This window comes from Triturus cristatus, chromosome 2_1 (assembly GCF_964204655.1).
Source record: "Triturus cristatus chromosome 2_1, aTriCri1.1, whole genome shotgun sequence".
NCBI classification, from domain to species: Eukaryota; Metazoa; Chordata; class Amphibia; order Caudata; family Salamandridae; genus Triturus; species Triturus cristatus.
This window is the reverse complement of record NC_140581.1, coordinates 33,109,732-33,127,807: the sequence shown is the minus strand read 5'-3', so window position 1 is coordinate 33,127,807 and position 18,076 is coordinate 33,109,732. Positions and strand designations below refer to the sequence as shown.

Below are 18,076 nucleotides of genomic sequence, written 5' to 3'. Positions count from 1 at the left end.
TGTTATCTAAAACTGCAGAACTTCGGGAAGCTCTTGAGGAATCTGATCAGAGCTCAAGGGCAACATCCATACATGTAGCCACAACCGAGCTGATCGGAGCACTTTTTACATCATCTTCCATTATTAAAACCAATAAACACAAATCACCCGGTTCTTGGTTTAACTCTGAGTGCAGGTCAAGTAAGAAGGAGCTTATAATTGCCATCAAAACTAAGGATTGCACCTTTATTAAACATGCCAGGTCTGTTTATAGGAAGGCTGTCACCAAAGCAAAGTCTGCTTGGGAGGAATCTCACTGGCAAGCTTTAACAACTGCTAGTCTAGCTAGGGATGGAACCACATTTTGGAACCTGTGCAGATACTCAAGAGGTTCTGACCCTGATGTAATTTCCAACCACATTACAAACCAAGAATGGTTTGTTCATTTTTCAAATCTTTACTCAGGCGAAGACAACCAAACTTTGATTATACCTTTCCCTATTGCTCCTACAAACTCCATTTTGGCTAACTATGATTTGTTTACAGAGGCAGAAGTTGTGACCGCCATTAATAGACTGGTCCCAGCTAAAGCTCCAGGACCTGATGGCCTGCCTGGTGACCTGTTCCGCTCCGACCCTAAATCTTGTGCTGCTTACTTTACCATCTTACTTAACGCTCTTCTCAAGGGGTCTTCTATCCCCGAGTCATGGAAAGGAGCGGAAGTAGTACCAGTATACAAGAAGGGCTCCCGAGAAGACCCCGCCAACTACCGACCAATAAGTCTTATTGATGTTGGCCAGAAAGTGGTTGGCAGGGTGCTTCTGGAGCGTATATTGTCTTGGGCCACTGAGCATAGTGTCTTGTCGCACTTCCAGGCTGGGTTCAGACCGAATACGAGCACGATCGACCAGGTCTTTAGGCTGATTTTGCTACATTGGAAGGTTGTCTCGATTGGTAAGGGCAGCCTTCATCTGGCCTTTATAGATCTGAGGTCCGCCTTTGATCTGGTCCCTCGTGACCGTCTTTGGTCTGTCCTCCAGGAAATGGGTCTCCCGCCTCCTCTTTTGGACCTTCTGGTCCGACTGCATGAGGGCAATTTCGCAAGGGTGCGGTGGGGAACTCAAGCACAGAAAACTGAAAAGATCCCAGTCAAGAGAGGTGTCCGCCAGGGTTGCGTATTGGCGCCCACCCTCTTCTCCTTGTTTGTGAATGGAGTGGTGAAATTTTTGCAAGATGTTCCAGCTGACGCCCCCGCCCTGGCGGGCGAAAAAGTTCCCACCCTCCTTTTTGCGGATGACACCCTCTTGATTTCTAAGACACCAGCAGGCCTACAGAAGCTCTTAGATAGGTTTCATTTGTTCTGTTCATTGAGAGGTCTAGCTATTAATACATCAAAAACCAAGCTCCTCTCCTTCAAATCACATAAATCACCCAGCGTATCTATTATGTCTGACGGAACCCCCCCTAGAATATGTCAAATTTTTTGACTATCTAGGAATTAGTTTCCGACACTTTCAGCTGCAAACCCCATATTGCCAAGATGCTGCTAAATTTTAAACGAGCCACGGGAGTGATTGCTAAAGAACATCGCTCCTCGAGGAGCAAGCCTATCACTCCCGCATTAATGATCTATCAGGCGAAAGCAGTTGGTTCGGCCCTTTATGGTGCCGAACTATGGGGTTTTGATAATCTTGAAGATATCACTCTGTCCGAGAACAAATTTATGAGAGACTTAGTCTCAATGCCCAGGGGCACTCCTCTAAAACCACTTTTCAGCGATCTGGGTAGGCGCTCGATCAAAGATATTGCAAGGTTGCGTCCTTTGTTATTCTGGGCCCGCCTATGGCGTACCCCGGAGCTAGAAAAATATACTGAGGGCTTGAGAGAAATCATGAACACCGCAGGCTCCCATAAAATAAGCTGGCTCCGCAACATCAAAAAATCCCTAAAACAACTTGATTTAAACGATGCCTGGGATCATGGAGCTCCCGTGAGCAAGGCAGATCTCAAAAGAGTATATTGGGCCTGGATTGACAACGAGGACCTTAGCAACTCCAATGCAGGCAGGTTGATGGAAGCATTTTACATTCATAAGCAGTCTATTAGCTTCGAGCCTTATCTTGAGTTTGTTCAAAAACCTAGGGATAGATCTTTGTATCTCCAGGTCAGACTCGAGATTCTTCCAACTCGAGAGTTTACCAGCAAATGGAAGCCTCCCCACCTGACACTTGTCTGATTTGTGTGGAGAAGGTCGAAAGCATTGCTCATATTATGTTTGAATGCCCAGTGTACAGTAATCCAAGAAGGAGATAGTTAGGCCCAGCCTGTCGCCTTCTGGGCATTTCAAACTATCGCGCTGCTTTACGCATCCTACAATCTGATACAAGCTTGGTGCTAGTCTGTGCCGTGGCGAAATTCCTGGGCTGGTCCTGCAACATTAGAAGTAAACTTACTAGCCCCAGCAGATGATTTTGTCTATAGTATTTTTATTCTTGTTTTTTAACTTTTTAACAAATTCTAATATTTTAGATCGAATTTATTTAATCAGTCAATAAGCTATTAGATTGAGAGCATTTCTACAATTATTGTGACCTTTTGTAAATACTGTACTCCCAATGAATCGTTTGCTTTTACATGTTTGTATGTATATGCTTTTATGATAATTTTTATCGAAATAAAGCTTTTTGACTTGGAAAGAAAGCCGTGACACCAGGAGCGCGCAATAACACGATCACAAAATCTCAAGCAGTGGTGATCGCGACTAAACCGGAAGGGGGTATCGCCAGGTACAACTATGACGGACCAAGCAGCAGCAGCCCCACTGCAAGCGGCAGCCCCAGCAACGCCCATGCATTCTCAAGTGAACGCGCTACCGCTGTTTAGCGAATTAATTGACCCCGCCACTGCATCCCCAAGGTGGAACGTGTGGGTTGGACGGCTCGACAATTATTTCACCGCCACCAGAGAAACGGACGAGGCCGTCAAGAGGTCATTGCTGCTACACTTCGCCGGGGATGAAATATACAAACTGTTCGAGCACTTACCAAACATGGGGCCCACAGATTATGTCGCAGCGGTGAGGGCACTCAATGCCCATTTTGACCCGCAACTAAACCCCGATTATGAACGATTCAATTTGCGGCAAGCCCGTCAAAGAGATGGAGAGTCAATGGATGCGTTCTACGCACGCTTGAGGGAGTTGGCCAGCACTTGCACGGAAGATGATCCAGTCAAAGAAGTGCGCGCGCAACTCATCCAAGGGTGCAGAAACAAAACGTTGAGGACTCTCATCCTCCGAGAACCCAGGATCTCGTTGGAAGACATGCTTGTCCTAGCACAGTCACTCAACCTGTCCGAGGTCCAGTCCACAGCGATGGAAGCGGCGCTCATGCCCACAGCAAGTCCAGCAGTGGCCATTAAGACAGACAAGTGGATGCAGCGTATACCCCAGGGCGTAGCAACAGGGGCCGGTGGCTCACAATAAGGTCGCGTCAACCGCAGTACGGATATTGCGGCAAAGAGCACGCCCCGAACGAGTGCCCTCCCCGAGGGAAGACCTGCTCGAAGTGCGGGATTCCGAACCATTTCTCCAGTGTATGCCGAGGGGGCATGCGAGGCAGAGGGAGTGCCGGACGACGACCACCGACGAAAGCAGTGACAACTCTCGCTTGAAGAACCTGACACGACGCTGAAGGTGTCCCCGCAACACAGAGCATACTTCAAAGATCCGTCCACTGATAAAGAAGAGTGCCTCCTCATATCGTTCGCAAGTGACCTAAAACGGAGGCGACTGCCTCAACCGACGTGTGCAATTGAAATAGCAGGATCTCCCGTCACGGCCCTAATTGACACCGGAGCTTCAGTCAATGTGATGGGGAACCAACACTATAAGAAATTAAACCCAAGACCCCAACTCACGGCCTCCAAGGCAAAAATCCTCACGTATGGGAGTCAGACGCCCCTGCCGCTAAAAGGAAAAATGACGGTGCAAGTAAAGTCAGAAGATCATGAAGTAACAACTACGTTTCACTGTGGTTGATGGAGAAGCGGACATCCTCGTGGGGAGTCGCACCACGGAAGACCTAAGCCTGGTGACGTTCGCAAAGGCGGTGAGAATACTTCTGCACATGGACACGTCAGTGAAGCCCATGGCCCTAAGGCACAGACGCATCCCATTCCATCTACGACCGTTGGTGGAGCAAGAGATAATCAAACTTGAACAAGGAGTGATAGAAAAAGTAACCGGACAAACTCCCTGGGTGTCGCCCAAGGTAATTGCTGAGAAGCCAAAACAGCCTCGACAAATCAGGCTCTGTATAGACATGCGCATGCCCAACCAGGTGATCCGACGCAAGAGACATTTGACACCAACCGTGGATGACATCCTTGTGGATCTAAATGGGTCACGGTGGTTTTCTAAATTAGACCTCCACGCCGGATACCACCAGTTGAGGTTGGCCGAGGAAAGCAGGTACATAACTACTTTCTCAACACACCTGGGGCTCAGACGGTATAGAAGACTAAACTTCAAGATATCATCGGCTGCCGAGATCTTCCAAAATGCAGTCCTGGAAGTCCTGTCGGGGCTCCAAGGGGTATTAAATGTCAGTGATGACATCTTAATTCACTCAGCAACTCTGGAAGACCATCACCGGCGGCTCAGGGCCACCCTCCACAGCCTCGCGGAGCACGGGGTGACTCTCCAAAAAGACAAGTGCCAGTTTTTTCAAAAGACTATCTAATTCTTTGGATATGTGTTCAGCCAGGAGGGTGTTAAAGTGGATTGTTAGAAAAGACAACTATGGCATACTTTGACACAAAGCGACCAACTGAACTAATAGTGGACGCTAGCCCCGTAGGCTTTGGAGCGCTGCTGTCCCAGGAAACAAGTCCAGGGAAATGGGTCCCACTAGCTTTCGCCAGCAAATCACTGACCGCAACGGAGACGAGATACTCCCAAATCGAACGGGAGGCGCTGGCCATCAAATGGGCCTGCAACCATTTTCATCTATATCTGAGCGGACACCCATTCCGGGTGTTAACGGATCACCAGCCCCTCGTCCCGCTATTCAGAGGAACTGCACCCCACCCACCGCCACGGATCGAACGGTGGGCAATCCAACTCCAGCATTACCAATTTGATCTAGTCTACAGGCCGGGTGCAAAAAACCCAGCAGACTTTGTCACGCCACCCAGCTGTTGCCCCAGAAGAAACCCACGACCAAGAGCAACGGACGGAAGAGTTTGTCAGCATGGTCACTCAGTGGGCATGCCCAAAAGCCCTAACGTTGGCAGAGATTGAATCACATACCCAGTCTGACAAGGTCCTGAAGAAGGTGCTGGAATCTATACAAAAAGGTTTGTGGGCTAGGTTTCTCCATGAAGTTAGTGGATGGACCGAAATAGATAGAGCGCGCCTCGGGAAGATGTGGCGAGTTCATGAATAATTAAGCGCTGCAGCTAGCGGGGTGGTACTAAGAGGATCGCGCATTGTCATGCCCCTGACACTTTAGGATCAAGTGACTGCCCTAGCCCATGAGGGTCATCAAGGCACCAGACAGATGAAAGCCAGGTTGTGGGAGAAAGTCTGGTTCCCAAACCTAGAAGAAACTGTAGAAGAGTTTGTGCGCAGGTGCCGAGCATGTCAACTGACGGGGTGCTCGGAAGTTCCAGCTCCGGTGATCACAGAAGAGCCTGCCCCGTCGCCCTGGTCATGGATCAGTCTCTATTTTGGAAGTTTCCCCGATGGGCAAGTGACCGCTGTTCTGATGGACGGATATACGAAATACCCCGTGGTGGAAGTGCTACCCTCGACCGCATTCGACCACCTACTACCAATTCTGGATAAGACGTTCGCGCTCTTCGGACTGCCGCACGTTGTCAAAACAGACAATGGACCCCATTCCAAGGGCACGAATTCAGAGACTTTCTGGCGCGCCTAGGCGTCAAGCACCACCGCATCACACCGCAGTGGCCCCAAGCCAATGGAGAGGCCGAAAGTGTCATGCGGACGCTGAACAAAGTGTTGCGCATAGCTGTGGCTGAACAGTCCGACCCTGAAGTCGCGCTCCAGAGGTTCCTGCGGGAGTATCGGATCACTCCACACTGCACCACTCAAAGGTCCCCGTGGTCACTGATGCTAGCCGGGCAAAGGCGGGACAATATTCACTTAGCAGATAACTGGGAACCTGAACCTTATGATCCGGCAGGCACACAAGCAAGGAGGCTAGCCAACAATGAAAGAGCAAGCAGGAGGAGAAGAGCGCAGGTTCAGCCGATAACACTAGGGTGTGTCGTTGTTGTGAGAAATCGTCGCAGCGGAGGGAAGTTCCGCACTCCATATGAGCCAGGACTGTGGATAGTCAAAAGCGTGAAGGGCACGGCGATAACAGCCGAAAGAGATGGGGAAGTCATCACTCGAAACATATCGTGGTTCAAAAGGGTGCCTGACTCGGGAGTAGAGAGACCAATGATCGAGGAGGTCCCCTGCAGAGACTACGGTCAGCTGGGTGGAAGCCATAGCGCGATAAGTAGCCCGAGTAGGAACGGGGTGAGTCAGGAAAGTACCAGGGATCTGAGGTCAGAAGACAGGTCACCGGTAGAAGAGCCAGCAAACCCAAGAGATGACAGCCAACGACATCGGTACAACCTAAGACCCCATCCGAAGCCCAATCAAAAGCTCAATGACTGTGTGTTAAGTTCAAGTTTGTTCGCACTGATTTGGGATGGGATGTAGCGGTCTAGTTGTTGGCCGCCCGCATTGAATGAAGACCCCAACACAGAACCTCGCATCTACAATGTAGCACCTTCTGGCCAGGCGTGGCCAGAAGGCTTTAAATAAACGGCCCGTAGTCGCTCGTGACTGCCGGTCCACACCAGTAAGCAAAGTGTCCGTATCTCTCATTTCGGCATCCCGCCATATGCATACACCCCCTCCCCTGTCGCAGAGCCTAACAGCATCCGTGTATGCCCCCGCAGCGTCTGTCCTTTTGCACCGCTCCATATTTGTGCACTTTCGCCTGTTTTGCTTCCCTTATCCCTAACCAGATTCCCTGCTAGAACTGGCTCAAATAAGGCGTTATGACCATGAAAAAATAAAATAAGTGTCTCTTATATTATACATTTGTTGTATGTCCCACGTGCAGTTCAGACACTTCCCTGCTAGTTTTCAAATGCCTCCAATGTGTGTTTAGCCACCAGATTGGTATTGGGTCGTTTGGGTGAGGGAGCCGGTACTTTATCTGCAAGACGCCGGTGAAAGCTTGTGTCCTTTGAATGTGCGGGCCCATGACACTGCGACCCCTGGGGGACGCCATCGACCCCTCGTGCATGTTCCATTCTTTAAAGTTCCACTTCTGGGTGTTCAAAATGGCAATATTTTTTACTTTTGCTTTTTAATAATGGCAATAGCACTATGCAAATACAATAACTCCACTGCAAATAAAACAAGCATTTGCAATGCAATAGGTCTCGCAGTAGCATTAGTTTGAGTTTTTGGTGTAGCAAATAATCCAATAGTAATGTAATTTTTTTATTAAAGGCATTTGTAATAGTTTAGTTGGCATTTATACAAAATATAGAAACATGTTGCTATTTTTAGAAAACATACAATAAAGTATGAGCAAACTGTGTAACTGTGGTTTGTATCTGAATGAATCGTTCATATATGAAGCTGTATAAATATATTTGGTCATAGTTAAGCATTTTGGAAATAGTTGCTTAAGATGGTTATTACATAATTGTGTATGTAGCATATAAACATTGCACATTGTATACATAGCAAACATGTAGAGACTGTTTGCAAATTTTTGTGGTATATTGAAGCTGCTTAATTGATGGCAGGTGAAGGAGAACAAGTGGAGCAAACGATCACAAAAGTGAACAAGAGCAACTAATGGACAACATTATCAGCATTATACATTTGTCAGACCTAACATTAAATGCAGAGGAAACATTTTACATAATTTTGTATGCAGCATATAGTGGTACCTAGGGGTACAGAGCGCATAGAGTAGCACCAAGCGGAGTGGTGGGGGACAGAGGGGAGTGAAGTATGTAAAGAGTGGCAGTGCACTGCCATTACAGACACATTTTCAATTGGAAAAACATTACATTTGCACAGCACACAGGTTTACTGATAAACTATTCAGCACACAAATAATACATTGAAGTTCAAACACATGGTGTACTGATTTGTTTCTACCACATTTTAGAACTATAAAAAAAAAACTTCATTTGTGCTTTCCTAATTGTGACATATTAGGAAATATTTGCATTGTCCATTTACAGACATTTAAACTAGTTGTTCTAGGAAAATGTGTTTCCTTACACAGCACGAGATTGTCAGATAAAGCTTCTCGCTTTGAAGTAAGAGTAAGAAATGTAAACACCAAACGCTCTTGGAAGACCGAGCCCAACATTTCGCTTATATCTTTGTATGCACAGCAAATGTGGCAAATAATAACAAAATGTAAAGGCCTGTTTACAGAAAGTGAGCACATGTAGAAGAGAACACTAGGGTCAGGAAAAGAATCCAAGAGGAAAATTAGGGTGAGCGGGGTGATGACGGTTAATTGATCTTTATATAAGGCTCTTCGTTGCACCCCCAATATGGAGGAACATTCCTTCAGAAGCTGTAACTTGTCTCCATCGCATTCACAATACTACAATAAACTTAGGCATAACTACCCTAAGGTGAATCATAAAGTTAATGATGGAATAACTACAAGACAAGGGAAAATACTGAAAGCAAATACATTTAATACAAACTAAATGCTTAAAGTATCAGAAAGATGATAGCCAGTAGTAGACAGATTAAGGGGGGGGACTTCAAAATATTAACTTCAGCACTAAAGAAAGGAAAATAAATGTTGACCATGAAATTGAGTCCCCAGACTACAAGGGCAAAGAAACCATATCTCTTTAAATAGCAAAACCTGAAGAAAGGACACGAAGTTAGACCATCCATAATACAACTACACACTTTGCCTGCACACAAAGCACTCGGACATACCAAATACCATGCAGTATGTGTGCTGTGTAATGCAGCATGCGCAATGAAATTTGTGTTATGTATTAAATGTTTATTTACCTGTATGCGTCTGAAATATATGTTTTACTATGTGCTACGCTGCCTGTTTTCCTACCCATGTGACCGTCCGGCAGCACTTCAATGATCGACCCCTTTTTGTCTGTGAAACGTAGTACGTACAAAACTTTATTGAAAAGTATTGCGTGCGCAAAGGAGCATTGGGCGTGTTAATAACAAATAGGGAGGAAAACAGAATGCACATGCAGAATTATAATTCGAATATGGGGTAGGGAAAAAGTTTGTATAATTGACGAGTGGTATTAGTGAACTGGAAAGCAAGAACAGTTTTTTTGTGAAAAGTAAAGGTGGTTTTGGAGTTTACTGACGTATTGTAGGCGTACGTGTGAAACACCGAGTTAACGTGCATGCATTAAAAAAAGTGCATTTTGCAACAGACGGAAAAGCTTTTGAAGAACAGCATTGAAGGAGTTTGGTAACTAGTAAGTTATGTGAATAATGAGTACGTGTATGTGATGTAGTATGGAAAGGCTTTGGCTTTGCAATAATTTGTAGCGCAGTTTTTTGTTTGCTGTTTAGCAAACAGTAAAGGGGTGCTATAAATTATAGTAATGCCGGAGGCGTGTGTAGTTGGTTATGAACAAAGATCGAGGGGGAATGTGTAAATAGAATTTGTGCTATGCATGAGCTGTAAGTTGTGAGAGTGCTGCCGGGCGGCGATGCAAAGAGGGAAAGTGGCAAGTGGGGGGGGGGGGAGGGGGGAGTAGTAAATAATAGGTTAGGGTTGCTTACATGTAGTGAACATTATATAAATAAAATGCAGTGTAAAGAAGTTGGTTTTCAGACAAAAAGCTATATTAGCTGATGCATAATATAATAGAGAGCAAAGGGAAGGCGCATTTAGATATTCGCAAAGAATATATATAGTGGTATGTGAATGTAATTTACCAGTAGATGTAGTTTAGCTAAAATAATAAAAATGGAATTTGTAGTGCAGCTTGTAAGTTTAATACCTGAAACTTTTATAATTGTATATTGGAGATGCTTGTATTTTATTAAAAACATTTTACAAAACAGAAGGGGCTCATATAGGTAGGGGGAAAAAAAAGTTAATTAAGAAGCAAAGGGCAAAGTATTAAAAACGCCTGTTTATATGGGGCAATGCGTACATGTATATATATATATTGTTTGTTGTGCAAGTCCTGGCAACGACGTTAAATGTGTACAATAATGCCATCTTTTAATTAATACGCAAAAAGCAGAAGCAGCCATCAATACGGAAAAAACAATAAGCAACCAGCAATAAAAGAATGTAACAAAATGAACTAATAAGAATAAAGAAACATTATATGAGATGTACTTAATGAATAATAATGCACATGGGGTAACATGCACAGAAACGGGAGGAAGCTAGTAAATGAGAAAACACAATGTGATATGACGTTGACGCACACAGGGCAATGTACCTTAACAATAAAAAAAGTATCAAGCTAATGAAAATGCGCACTGTGCAAGGTGTGTTGCTGTACGCGTGGTTGCAAGCAAAAAAGAGGCGTGTTGATGCGCCGCAATTAAACGTGTGGCATATAATATTGCAACGTGTAGATTAGCATGGTTGCATGCTAAAAGGTTAATAACTTGACATTGGAGGCGCTTATATATGCATGTGTTTTAATAAAAACATTCAATAGAATTAAAAGGGCATGACATATGAAACAAAAAAAAGGAATGGAATTTGCAAAGGAGCATTAATAAGGATTTGTATTGGGTGAAAAATGAATTCGCGTTTGTATTAGGCAAAAAGTACTGCTAAGTATGCGAAAAATTATGAAAAGTAGTATCGAATATTTTAATAAGGTAAAGTAAAAGGAGGAGTACATTGGTATGTACATAAATTGCGTTTGTAAAGCATTTAGTATTTAAACAGTATTGTACATTTAATACAACCTTTACACTACAAAAATATGTAGCTGGTTTTAAAAGGGTGCACTACAAAACATTAAGTAAACAAGCATTTGCAATGCAATAGGTCTCACATTATAAAAGTGTGAGCAGTTGGCATTGCTAATAATAATGCAACACTACCTATTGGCTTTGTAAATGATAATGGTATTTATTTGTATTTGCTTTATAAAATAGATTAAAAAAGGCATTGTCATGAACAATGCCAACCACGTCACGTCTAGCTTCAGATTTAGCCGCATCCGTGAGGTGCGTGTAGTCAGTTCACAGATACCCTTCGGACTTGCCCTGTGGAGCAAAGCAGAGACGACGGGAATATATGCATTTATATAGTGTATAGAAACCCAGACACTTATCTTGATCTCAGTGCAATAACAGCTTACATAGTGCATTTTCTGATTACATTTTTGTTTGAGATTGGGGAATAATGAATTTGAAACTAAATATGCACTGAAGTTTAAAACAAAAACGCAGCTAGCTCCGACAACAATTAGGTCCTGGTTTCAGTTCCTGAATCGCCCACCGAAACATTTCTGAACTTTTGACTAGTTCACATAATGTACACTAGGTGACACTGTCTGTTCAAAAGAAAACTGGCTCCAGCAAGCTGGGGCGCAAGCACAAAAGCCCGAGAAAGATGCTTCTCTTGAACTGACTTTGAACTAAAGAAGAAAATCACTGTTGCATATAATGAGAAACAGCCCCTTGGACGTGGACTACCGATAATTAGACTTGGACCTCCCTAGATTTGGGGAAGTTCTACAAACCACCGTTTCCCCAGTTGTGTAAGGAAGGCCTTCTGTGCATGCAACTCCAAGCACAATGCCGGACAACATAGGCACAGCGAGCGCGAGTGCTTTTTATAACAAAACCAGTTAAATCACATGTCAAGAGATTAGACAGCAGACTTCAACTGGTTACAGTAAAGGGGGAGGTGTGAGTACTGGTATACTCTGGGAACCGGCACGCACTCTGGAAAAGCGTATGTTTAAATGTTGTGCATTCACGTGCAAACAAAACATTTTTATCCTGTAATTTTCTATACTCTTGAATATGTGGGTATTTTCTGCCTGCATATCCATAACGCCATTTTGTATTTGATATTATTAAGGTGTTTCCAATGCCTATATCTGGTTGGTGCTGCCAATATTTTGTGCGTGTCACTTTCCTTGTGTTAGCCTTCGGTGATCGCAATTAACTGCAAATAAAAGCGTGGCCGCCATTGAGGCATGCCGCGCTGGTTACATTTTTTTCTTAAAGTTGCGGAAGGGCCTGTCCTGCTTACAACAGTAGGCACAAGAAAGGCAAATGTCATGCTGGCTCAATTAACAAGCAGGAAGTGGGATAAGGGAGGCGGTGGCAAATGGTGAGCACTTTCGCGGCCGCTTTGTTGTTGTCAGTGGCCGCGCGGCTCACTGAGAACATCAAAGCGGCCGCAAAAGTGATCAGGCAGGCTGACAAATGGTGTGCGCGCCCGGTGCACATGCACCTTATTTGGAGGCCTGAAAAGCCACTAGTCTGCACTTCCAAATCCCGCTTACTAAAGCTCTCGCCAGAGCAGCGCCAAAGCGCTGGCTCAGGCGAGACCTAAAAAAGCAAATTGAATGCGCCTTGCAGTCTGGCTTTTTCTTGTGCTGCTTGTAATTGTCATGGGAGCTTTGAAAGGGAGGGGAAAAGCGCTGCATGTGGTAAAGGGGTCATGGTGTCGCATTAAGGAAGGAGAAAAGATGGTATTGTAGATTAGCGTTGGGAATTTCTCGTACACAGTAAAGAAGTTTATTGGGCACAAGTGTGTTTTGCAAAAGTATGTTAGCAGGCAAAGGTATTTTAGGCGGCGCATGAGATGGTAAAGCTACGCAACATACTAGCGTAAAAAAACTTAGAAAGTAATAACTGCTGTAGCAAAAAGTAAAAGCAAACGATAATACGTGGGGTAAGGAACTAAAGATGTCTAATTGTGAATGCTAGGCAAAAAATTGAATAACTAGAGACAGGAGTGAAAGGAATAAAAAAGGTACTTTCGTTATAGGGAACTAAAAACCAGCACGTACAGGTTTGAAATGTAGAAGTAGCGTTAGTAGTGTAAAACGGAAAACAATGTATAAACAAAAGCGAAGTAGTATGTAGAACAGCAAAAAAGTGCAAAAGGGCAAGTGATAAACAGATATTAAGTGGGGAGAAACTATTTGTTTGCACAAAAAGCAATAAAAATAGTTTGCGGGGCATGTGTATTAGTAAACAATAATACTAAAGGGGCAACAATTACATAAGGGGCAGGAGGAAGCCGGTAAAGGAAAGAGTACAACGTGCTATGACGTCGAGAGCTGTAGTTATTAAAATATTATTTATTTAAAAAGAGTTGTAATTTAGATACAATTGTGTAATGGGATTTATGTTCTGTTGCACGTGTGTAAAAAAACAAGAGCAGGCCTGTTAATGCGCCGCAACTTGTACGCCTGCCCATTTGCTGGTGCCCTAGTCCTGGTAAGAACGCCGTATGCGTGCACAACTGCGATGTTCTGTAATATTCTCCCTGTACAAATTGTACGTAGGTGCATGCGAAAAAGCAAAGTAAAGCCTGCTAATTCGCTACAACTTGTACGCATGCATATGTTCTATTGTTTACAGACCTAGTAAAGACGCCATAGGCGCAGACAACAAGTTTGGTTATTAATAATATGCAAGAAAGAGCAAGCAACTAGCAATAAAAAAATCAAAAGGAGAATTGGTAATTGAAATTGCACGGCTTCTGTTTAAGTGAGCAGTAATACAGAAGGAACTACAGGTACACAAATGGTGGTAAAAGGGAAGCAAGGGAAACATTACAACGTGGGATCACGCCGTAACATGCAAATGTAAATATATGTAAACAAATGTGAAAGTATCAAGACTTGTGCACATTTTTACTTTAAAGATGCACGCCAATATATTGTGGGTTTAGTTTCAGTAACTTCCTTATATGTGTAAAACGGAAAAGGCAGGAGACGGTTAATAAGGCTAATGTATGTATGTCTTGTACTTTTTTGTGCCTTGGTAAGTCAAAACGTGTAGTTGTTTGATCACCGGAGCCATGAATGTCTGACTAGGCATTCGCAGTAGTGAGACACTAAAAGCTGTCGCGTGTATATATTAACCTCGTTTGGTTAACGGAAAAAGTAAGAAATGTGGTAACATGGCGCCATTGAGACGCGTACCCATTTCCTGTTTGCGAGGTGTTGAGCAAGGAAGAAGAGGTGTGATCACATGGCGCCAGCAAGACGCCTGCTCTTCTCCGGTCTATAAGGTGCTATGCAACGAAGCAGGGAACGTGCTAATGTGTCACCCGTTGTACGCGTGCACATCCTCTGCCCTGGTAGCAAAAAGTAAAACAAAAGTATAGTAGATGTTGTAAGGAACTAAGTTTGGCTAATTCTGAATGCAAGCAAAAGGTTAATAAAAAAATGTCTAAGACAGCAATGTAAAAGGGCAAGCGGCATACCAGGCAGCAAGCGGGAGTTAAAGAACATTTGTAAACAAAACAATAAATGAAGATGGCAGGATATATGTATAATAAACAATAATACAGAAGAGGCAAGGAACATAAGAGGAAGGAGAAACTAGTAAACGAAAGAGTGGAATGTGCTATGAAGCCGTGAGTTGCACAAATGGAAATGCTTTTTATGTAAAGTGTCGGAACTACGGCACATTCCTACTGTGTAAGCTATGCACTTTTGCACGTATGCAAAAAAAAAGCAAGGAGAAGGCTGGTAATGCGCCGCAACTTGTACGCGTGAACATTTGCTGTTGCCTGAGGGTTTGCAACTACGCAATACGTGTACACAAGTGGTTGGTGTAAACCATATCCACTATGCAAATTGTGTATGGATGCAAGTACAGGAAGCAAAAAAAATGACTGCTAAAGCGCCGCAACCTGTACGCGTGCATATTACATAACCTTTAAGTCCTAGCTACAACGGCGTACGCATAAAAAACTGCTATGTTCTCGGATAATTGCACAAGAAATTACAAACAGCCAGCACTAAATTAAGCAGGAAAAGAATATTAGAAAGCTCGTACAGAAAAAAGCAAAAAATCGTGTTAATGCGCCACAACCTGTACGCGTGCATAAGTGCTATGGATTGCAAAATTACGACTATGGCATGCATATATCCTGCGCTTGTTTAACGACAAAGCACACGCGGTGGTAAAACATATAAGCTTGCGCGTGCATATATGAATAGTTGGTGTTTAGAAGAATAGCAAAAGGCCTGCTAACATGGCGCCAGCCGCGCGCACACGCACATCTCCTATCCTGTGAGGCACTGTAGCGCGTGCCCAATTTGTGTCTGTGTTATTGAGCAAGGAAGAAAGACGTGAGCACATAGCACCAGCCGTAAAACTGCTGTATACGGGATAATTGCACAAAAAATAACAAACAGCCAACAGGAAAAGATTAAAAAATAAGCATAAAAAGATTATTGGGAAAGTCGCCAGGAAAAGCAAAAAAAAGCTGTGTTAATGCGCCACAACCTGTACACTTGCACAAGTGCTAGTATTTAGCCTGTCACATGCATATCTCCTGAGTTTGGTTAACGAGAAAGCACATGCGGTGATAAAACATATAAGCTAGCGCGTCCATTCATTAATGTTTGGTGTTTAGGTAAATTGCAAAAGGCGTGCTAACATGGTGCCAGCCAGACACGTGCACTTTTCCTATCCTGTGAGGCACTGAGCAGGGAAGTGGGAGGCGTGTTAACGCAGTGCCACTAATACGCGTGCACATCTCCTGTCCTGCCACTTCAGCTAACGCCGCCGTACGTGTTCACAGCTGCTGTCTTTTAACCGCGTGCACATATTACAGCAAGGAAGCAGGAGGCGTGTTAACGCGGCGCTGTTTTACACGTGCACATCTCCTGTCCTGCCACTTCAGCTAACGCCGCCTTAAACGTTCACAGCTGATGTCTTTTAACTGCGTGCACCTATCCTGTCCCCCTTCGCAAAGCAAGTCGGCAACAATAGATCTTGCGTAGGCGTGCAGCGCATGGCGCTGCAGCATCACTAGGATAGACCTAAAAAAGTACGTAAAACATTGCTATTTTCAACGCCAACAGCGCTCTCTTTAACAAATGCGCAAACTATTGCATTGCAAATGCTTGTTAAACAGCCGCTCGTCTGTCTAGCTGGCCGTTTATTCTCACCAGTAGGTTATGCATGCACACTGGTACTGATGGCAAAAGCTGGCACTGCCCATATCGCAGCTGAACCCTTGTTTTCTCTTCGCAGTGGTTTTGCTGTTGGGATTTACACCACAAATTCCCCGGAGGCGTGCCAGTATGTGGCGGGAGACAGCCATGCCAACATCCTCGTTGTGGAGAACCCGAGGCAGCTGGCCAAGATTCTGCAGGTGAGTGGATGCCACCTGAGGGGTGCCGTGTGTGAGGGCACGGAGTGGATGGGTTCCAGTGCTGGTGGGAAAGGACCGCAGATAAACAGTCCCTGCTGCCAGTCGTGGGTGCACTGCTGACAGGGGCGGACAGCGGATAAACACAGTCCCTCCTGCCCGTCGTGGGTGCACTGCTGACAGGGGCGGGCAGCGGACAAATACAGTCCCTTTTGCCTGTCATGGGTGCACTGGACAGGGGCAAACAGCGGATAAACAGTCCCTCCAGCCCGTCGTGGGTGCACTGCTGACTGGGGCGGACAGCGGATAAACACAGCCCCTCCTGCCCATCATGGGTGCACTGCTAACAGGGGCGGGCAGCGGATAAACACAGTACCTCCAGCCTGTTGTGGGTCCACTGCTCACAGGGGTGGACAGCGGATAAACACTGTCCCTGCTGCCCATCGTGGGTGCACTGCTGATGTGGGCGTGCAGCGGATAAACACAGCCCCTGCTGCCTGTCGTGGGTGCACTGCTGACAGGGACAGGCTGTGGATAAACAGTCCCTCCTGCCCGTCGTGGGTGCTCTGCTGACGGGGGCGGACACAGCCCCTCCTGCGAGTCGTGGGTGCACTGCTGACCGGAGCAAACAGCGGTTAAACACAGCCCTTTCTGCCCTTTGTGGGTGCACTGCTGATAGGGGCGCCAGCAGTGACTGCTGAAACCTGCTGTGACCTCCTGTACATCAGTCCCCACCCGGAGGCACCGCGGGGTTTCAACGGGCAGAGTCCGACAGTACTCGCCTTAAATCTTAAGTCAGATTAATAAACATTCATAAAAGAATACAGCACAAAGATACAATACATATGTTCGATTACCTTATCACTCAGTATTAAAAATGTCGTCCTAACCTGAATAAGATTAAAAACTATTATTTATTTTATCAATCTGGAAGTGCATAAGAGTCCTGTAGAGCAGACTATCAAATGTGCAGACATCGCAGGGTTAAAAGAAGATGCAACATACATTATTTAAAGACCATCTTAAGTGTCATACCATATCCACGTCTGATGCAGGTGTCCAATCGAACTGCAGTACACATTCCGCAGATAAAACGCTGCTGTCAGTTCTACGGAAACACGTTTTGGGGGACCATCATCTTGGGAAACAATAGAAATGGAGGAAAATGTATTTAATCAGAAATGATAGCATAAAACATGATACATACTAGGTTAAGTCAAAACCAGTTTGGTTCTAGAGTTCAACTCTAGAATATTAGTGCCATCTAAGCTTTACTCCAGTATTCTGTCTAGTTTGTTAATTTTTCCAGGTGTGTGATAGATTTCCATCTTTTAATTACAAGCGAGGTATGTCGTAACTGCGTAACATCTGGCAACATCTGCCATTCAGTTTATACATTTATTTAAAATAAAATCTGCTGCAAAGAAAGTGGCAGCAAAGGCCAATGTGACGGCAAATGGGTTCCAGGCTTAACGGCCGCACTGTGCCCATTCCAGGGTTCCAGGGTACCATAATTGTGCATCTGCATTAATAAACACAGCCAACAGTCGTTGTATTTGGTGGTCGTTGTTGGCCGCAGTTTTATTACTTATTACAACTCATACATGCACAAATCCCCTGGACACCTTCTTTGGGCCGGGGGCATAAATCATTGTCACACAGTATTACAAATTGGGTGTCACACATTAGCAGTTGGACAAATAAAT

The 18,076-nt window shown here is 44.8% G+C and overlaps 1 protein-coding gene across 2 annotated transcripts in view; it reads left to right on the top strand.

Moving 5' to 3' along the window:
* The window catches only part of LOC146863655 (long-chain-fatty-acid--CoA ligase ACSBG2-like), a 797,459-nt gene that overhangs the window by 456,996 nt on the left and 322,387 nt on the right, over window positions 1–18,076 (top strand). For both annotated transcript variants that reach the window (XM_085627744.1, XM_085627747.1), the window contains one exon: window positions 16,253–16,373. In XM_085627744.1, the coding sequence (XP_085483870.1) occupies window positions 16,253–16,373 (121 nt within the window). The remainder of the gene's footprint in view (window positions 1–16,252; window positions 16,374–18,076) is intronic.